Source organism: Equus quagga, unplaced genomic scaffold, assembly GCF_021613505.1.
Source record: "Equus quagga isolate Etosha38 unplaced genomic scaffold, UCLA_HA_Equagga_1.0 453_RagTag, whole genome shotgun sequence".
In the NCBI taxonomy this organism is placed as follows: Eukaryota; Metazoa; Chordata; class Mammalia; order Perissodactyla; family Equidae; genus Equus; species Equus quagga.
This window is the reverse complement of record NW_025799932.1, coordinates 7,401-14,526: the sequence shown is the minus strand read 5'-3', so window position 1 is coordinate 14,526 and position 7,126 is coordinate 7,401. Positions and strand designations below refer to the sequence as shown.

General features: G+C 42.1%; 1 protein-coding gene across 2 annotated transcripts; it reads right to left on the bottom strand.

The window, feature by feature from the left end:
* Positions 1–2,379: 2,379 nt before the first annotated feature.
* LOC124233921 (elongation factor G, mitochondrial-like) lies at positions 2,380–6,973 on the bottom strand. 2 transcript variants are annotated; one of them, XM_046651220.1, is made up of 3 exons: positions 5,486–5,547; positions 4,871–4,987; positions 2,380–2,788 (listed from the first exon to the last, which is right to left on the bottom strand). In XM_046651220.1, exons 1-3 carry the CDS (start codon positions 5,530–5,532, stop codon positions 2,563–2,565), a joined length of 390 nt encoding a protein of 129 aa, XP_046507176.1. In that variant the 5' UTR covers positions 5,533–5,547; the 3' UTR covers positions 2,380–2,562. The 2 variants fall into 2 exon arrangements, with proteins under 2 accessions (XP_046507176.1, XP_046507175.1); XM_046651219.1 differs by lacking the exon at positions 5,486–5,547 and adding an exon at positions 6,890–6,973 and having other exon boundaries at positions 2,381–2,788.
* Between the last annotated feature and the right edge of the window lie 153 nt (positions 6,974–7,126).

Below are 7,126 nucleotides of genomic sequence, written 5' to 3'. Positions count from 1 at the left end.
CACATGGTCACATCCTTGACCTTCCACCCCTCCCTTATACGCAAGTAGGGGCATATAAGAATCTTACCATGCTTACTTTACATCCATTGGATAGAGAAACAAATAGTGGTAGATAAATAGAAAAACTATTCCTATACCAGCCTAACAAAAGCTGTACTTTTCCAAAATTTTCCCTTGTTTTCTTAAGAAACACTTTGTTGACTTCCACTGTCTCTAATAATAATATATCCAACAATACAGAAACTAAAGTTACCCACGCATTCTGTGCAGAAAACAGTAAACACAGCAGGACTGGAAGTGCTATCCTGAGAATGGCCTGCTTGCAAGGTTGGCCCCTGGCTTGTGTCTGGGAACCAGGATTTCAGGAGGGTGCCCAGCATTCCCAGAAGTGCTAAGACTGGTTCACCGGGCCAAGACTGTTTGTACAATGTGGTGTATGGTAAACACCTGCTTTCCCTCTGGGAGTCCAGGAATTGGTGCATGCCAGGTAGAGGGTGTCATGTGACCAGCCCCCAATAAAACCTTAGGCACCGAGTTTCTGAGAAGCTTCCCTGGTAGATATTTCACAGGCGCAGGCACCACTTGCTGCTGGAGGAGTCAAGCATGCCTACATGACTACACTGCGAGAGAACTCGTGGAAGCTTACACACGGTTTCTTCTGGACTTCACTTCACGTGCCTATTCCCTGTGCTGATTCTGCTGTATGTCCTCTCTCTGTAAGAAATCACAGCCTTGAGTGTGACTATGTCCTGAGTCCTGCGAGTCCTCCTAGTCAACGAACCTGGGGGTGGTCGTGGGGACCTCTTCCACATTCTGTTTAATAGATAAAAACCTAACTCTCTATTGTGGTTCCCAGGACACAATACTTGACTTTATTTATGGCCAGACCTATCCCTTCCTACACTGTGTTCCCTACTCATCAGAGAACTGAGGTGGTGAGCTTTGTGAGCGGTAAAGGACTAAGTTATGAGATATATTAGTAAGCATCCTCAGCTTCAACAGTTCTTTCCTTGGGCATCTGACCTGGAAACTCCATGAGTGCAATGTTTTACACACAATAATTACTTATGTGATTTCTGCTAAGTGCATGAAGTGGTTAGACAAAATGAATATCAGTCATTTTTTTTATAATGATAAAATGTCCATAAAATAAAATTTACCATTTTAACCATTTTTAAGTTTACGGTTCAGTGGCATTATGTACATTCACATTGCTATCTTACCATCACCACTATCCATTTCCACACCTTTTTCATTATCCCAAATTGGAACTCTGTCCCCAGTAAACTCCCCCTTCGGCCCCTCCCCAGCCCGATTAGCACTATTCTACTTTCTGTCTCTAGGAATTTGACTGTTCTGTGTACCTCATATACGTGGAATCAAATATTTGTTCTTTTGTGTCTAGCTTATTTCACTTAGCATAATGTCTTCAAGGTTCATTCACATAGTATGTATCACAATCTTATTCCTTTTTAAAGGCTCAATAATATTTCATTGTATGTATATACCAATTTTGTTTATCCATTAATCCATTGGCGGACATTTGGGTCGTTTCCCCCTCTTGGCTACTGTGGATAGTGCTGCTATCAAAACTGGTGGACAAGTACGTTTGAGTCCCTGTTTTCAGCTCTTCTGGGTATACACAAGTGCAATTGCTGGATCATACAGTAGTTCTGTTTAATTTTTTGAGGAACCGCCATACTGTTTTCTACAGCAGTTATATCATTTTACATTCCCATCAGCAATGCACAAGGGTTCCAATTTCCCCACATCCTTGCCAACACCTATTATCTGCTTTTTTGTTTTTTTGAAATAATAGCCATCCTAATGGATGAAGCAGTATCTCATTGTGGTTTTGATTTGCTTTCCCTCATGGTTCGCAATCTTAAGCATCTTTTCATGTGCTTATTGGTCATTTGTTATCTTCTATGCAGAAACATATAATCAAAAAAATGGCTACCAGTCTTAGGCAGGGATCTTCTCTTTATTTGTAAAGAGTTGAGCAATGAAGTGAAAGACTCTATACAGCCTTCCAAACAGTACAACAGTGTAACTACCAACATGCAGTCAGCAAACACTTAGCAGCCTTGTCTCTTAACCACTCTTATTGCTGTAACATTTCTCTACATATCTTCTTTCTTTCTAATAAGGACATACCCAAGAGGTTAGCTATTTAAGTATCTTTTTTTCTAGAACAAACTATGACTCCTTTTCCATTTAAAAATATTACATAACTCATTACTTAAAAAAAAACGAGTACGAGACCATGTCAAGTATTATTTTTTTCCTGAGGAAGATTCGCCCTGAGCTAACATCTGTTGCCAACCCTACTCTTTTTTTTGCTTGAGAAGACTGGCCCTGAGCCAGTCTTCCTCCACTTTATACACTCGCATGGCTGACAAGTGGTGTAGGTCTGCCCTGGGATCCAAACCCGGGAAGCCAAAGCAGAGCACAATGAACTTAACCACTAGGCCACACGGCTAGCCCTCGAGTACTTTTTGAAGAAAGCAATCATGTTAAAAAAGTTTACTCAGATTCCATGAATAAGCCCATCGGAAAGCATCACATCTCCTCGCTGCAAACCAGACCCCCCACCTCGTGCTTTGTCAACTTAAGGCCCAGTTCGACGGCACCTGCCTTTAAATCAGAAACAGAGGGGATTTTTTCTTCCAGGAACATCTCACCAAGCTGCTCGTCTGAATTAGCAACACACTCAATCAGCTCCTGCCGGCGGTCAGCTGCTGCTGCTCTGAATTCTGCCGGAATTTCTCCATATCGAACAACTTGACTAAGAAAAGAAACGTTTATTTTGGTACTTTGAGGATATTCGATTAAACACATAAAGCACCCATGAAAAAGATAAACCAATGGCTAAAATATTTTTTCAGATGAGAAAGAGCTCTGATATATTTGCAGTATAATGGCAAATAAGATTAACATACAGCTTTAAAGTTCAGACAAAACAGTGGGCAAAATACTTCACTGACACAGCCAGAGCAAACCGCTCAAGGGTGTCCTGCTAGTGAATGGAAGAGGCAGGATTCGAAACCAGTCTGACCCCAAGGCCCATGTAAGCACCTGAAAATTTATTACCCAAATGAATCAGAACATCATGGTCTCTAACAAGCAGATTTAGAGACCCGACTCCATTGCTTTCCATTAATAACAAACCAATCACATAATTTTTAACACAGACTAACCCATTTTGCAGTAAAAAAAAAAAAAAAAAAAAGGTTACTAAATACGCAGACTCTTCAACTTTGATCCCAATGCTTCATTCCTCTAGGGGACGAATAGCTAAGAGTCACAAATAAAACATACACAACCAAGAAATGGATACACCTGACACTTAGAAACAATAGTCTGACAGTTTTCAAAGTATTTCTTTAAAACTGGAACTTAATGTCAAAAAATAATAAGCTTTTCAGAAAACACATTTCTAAATCCAAAAAAGTAAAAGAAGCCAATTGCAAATGATCAGAAAATAATTATTATCCTAAAGAATGCTCTTCACAGCTTTTAGAGCTTAATTCCTTCCTTCCCGCAAGCTCCCTGACCCTTAGCGTTTCACATCAGAATATACACATGCCCGGCGGGCCAGCAGTGAGCAGGGGCAGGTATATTAAGAGGTTCCACCTGGGGTTCTGATGCACAACAAAGTTGACAAGCCTTCACTTTAGAGGACAGAAACGTGTGCCCTGGTAATTCTGGGGAAGTGGATTTAATCCTTTACCTACCAACATGTTTTGAGTCCCTGTTACGTACCAGGTTGTTCTGGGGCTAGGGACATGAAGGAATAAGCCTGACAAAAATCCCTGTCCTCTTGGGCCTTACATTCTAAGGAAGGACAGACAAACTTTGTTGCTGTCACACGAAAAGTGAGAGAAATGCCTCATCCGCTGGACAGCCTCCATCTTTTCCCTGACTACAAGATGAGATAAACTCTACAGCTAATTGATCATAGGCCCTATCACCCACCTGCAGGACCAGCAATCCCAGTTCCAGAGCAGAGGAAGGAAATCCCTCAAGAAGTACCTTTGGAGAAAGTGCCAGGCCCTTGGGGCCACTCCTCAGAACAAAGGATCATTTACCACTCCCCACATTGTCTAGATTAGTGCCACTCAAAGTGCGGTCTGCAGACTTGCAACATCAGCATCACCTGGGGGCTTTCCAGAAACGCAGATTCCAGGCCCCACCCTAGATGTACTGAATCTCCGAAGGAAGATCCAGGAACATGTGCGTTAACAAGCTCTCCAGGGGATTTTTCTGAATGCTGTGGTCTGATAACCACTGGGCAATTATAGTGCTTTGTATGCAAAGGCCACTCAAAAGTGGACTGATGGACCAAATACCATGTCAAAAAGTTACCAATTTGCTTCTTATATTGCCCAAACCACATCTGTGCAATTTTTAACCGCCTTTACATATTAATCTTTTTATCTTTGTAATCTCATGAAATAGGCAGAGAAAATATTTATGATCCCTATTTTCTTCATAGTTTTTGTCACAAGACCCAAGACATAGCAGCTGCTCCAAAAAAGTTTGCAGAATGAGTGAACGAATAAATAAATAAGTTGAAAAAGAGAGATTACATTCCTAGCCCAAGCTGAAGGCCTCCTTCCACCACACCAGGCATGGCATAATGTGATATAAATACATTAGCGAAAACTTAACCTACGCTCCCTTGGAATGAATACTAAGCAAAATAGGAAGAAACCAGGATTAAAGGCATTGGAACAGAATCAGCTTAAAGGATATTCTCCCAGCCTCATTTCAAAAAGATGTTTACTCTGCGTTTAAAGAACTCATTCTTTTCCTTCTCTTTCATACTTTTTAAAATGTAAGATTTTAATATATTTTTAATACTTACCCAAAGTCTCCATCAAAATAGATGGCTCGCTCCTCAATAAGATCTATAATCCCTTTAAAATCACTCTCCAAACCAATGGGCATCTGCACAAACGCTGCATTATGACTTAGCTTAGACCTGAAAAATAAAAATACATATGTTTACCTCTTTCTTCACCCCAAATGTCTCTGAAATGACAAAATAAATATAAAAAGAAATCTATGGCAGATGAGGTGGGACAGCGAGGGGTGTCACCAGCAGGTCAGAATGGAAAACATACGGCAGTCAGGGACAGACTGACAACCAAACTCTTCGTGCTCAGGAAGCCACAACCCTATTTAGGCAACAAAAAGAACTCTAAAGTAAGTGTTTTGCCATCAGATCCCCAGAATAGCCTGGATCAGAAACCGAAGGGGGAGGAACAGGTCAATGGGTAGTCGGCCAGGAAATCTGAAGATGGTGGGATAACTGTGCCCACGCCTCATTCTCGGATCAGCCGACTCTCGTGTAGCCGAGTACTGCCATCTGAAGAGGAAGTTCTTAGGGGAAGACTCTCAGAGTAGGTGCTAAAGGCAGACACTCGTCACCAGCCCGTATCCCGACTCAGGCCAACCACTGAACAGAAGCCACACTCACCAGCAGGGCTTCTCCCTCAAGAAGAAATGGGCTCCAGCTACCAACATCCAGTCTAGACTTTAGGCCCCCATTTGTAACTATGGATAGATAACTAACAATCACCAAATATTCGAAGGAAACCAATAGCTTGAAAGAGAGGCATGAGTTCAAGAAATAGAACTACCGTCCAAAGAGAGAGTTACTATAAGAAAATAAAGTGTAAAGATGAGAAGTAATTACCTCTATTAACAAAGATGTTGCAGTAAAAGAAAGTTTATGGAAATTAACTATATAATTGCTGAAATTGAAAAGAAAAATACAGGCTAAACAAGAGAAGGGATGCAGATGAATATCAGAGTAGTAAGCTGGAAGACTGACCTCAAGAATTCTCTTGTAACCCAGTGCAAAATGAGAAGGAGACAGAAAGTATGGCAGAAAAGTTAAGAAGGGGAGATTCAGGAGTTTCAAAATCTGTTTAATGAGAGTTACAAAATGGGAAAACAGATTAAAGAGAGTAGGGGTCAGCCCAGGGTGCAGCAGTTAAGCACACACATTCCGCTTCGGCGGCCTGGGGTTCACCGGTTTGGAACCCACGGCACCACTTGGCACGCCATGCTGTGGTAGGCGTCCCACACACAAAGTAGAAGAAGACGGGCACGGGAGTTAGCTCATGGCCAGTCTTCCTCTGCAAAATGAAGAGGACTGGCGGCAGATGTGAGCTCAGGAATAATCTTCCTCAAAAAAAAAAAAAAAAGAGAGTAGACTAAAGAACCAAAGTAGAAAAATAAACGCTAACAGAAAATTTTCCTGGAATTCAGAAAAAGACTTGGGAAGAGTCCACTACTGCCAAGCACAAGTAAAATATAAGTAATAAAGGCAAAAAAGTGAAAACGTTCTATTTTACCAAGAAAATATGACAAACACCCAATAAAGAAAAATTTCATTCTCATGTTCCCAAATAGCTCACTTCCATCTGAGTGCACACAGCGATACAAAGGTCCTCAGCACCATCCCTCCCGGCACTGGACACATCACTCAGTCTCTCCACGACCACGAACCCGACTGCCTACACCCATCAATCAGCTCTGCCATGGGAAAGCTGAGTGGGAACGCTACAGCTCCATTTACACAGCTACAAAGGGTGAAGAGCGAAACGTGGACTCTTCCCAAGGCTATGTGACACACACAGTATTGTGCAAAATGTAAAATGCCACAAATACCACTGGGTAACATCTGGCACAGAAAGAAGTGCTACTGTGTCTCAGCAAATATGTTACCACATGAGAGCAAGGGAAGAGAGCAGACTACCTAAGGGCATTAATTAAAATTAGTTGAAGATGATCTTTTAGGTTTGTCTCAGTAAATGCAAGTACTTTTAGGATCTAGCCAGGCCTGGTGGTCAGTGGTAAGATCTGGCGCTCTCACCATGCCGCCTGAGTTTGTTTCCCCATTAGGGAACCACACCAGCCCTCTGTCGGTTGTCATACTGTGGTGGCTGCATGTCGCCGTGATGCTGAAAGCTCTGCCACCAGGAATTCAAACACCAGCAGGGTCACCCATGGTGGGCAGGTTTCAGTGGAGCTTCCAGACTAGACAGACTGCGAAGAAGAGCCTGGTCACCCAGTTCCAGAAAAAGTGGCCATGAAAACCCTGTGAATAGCA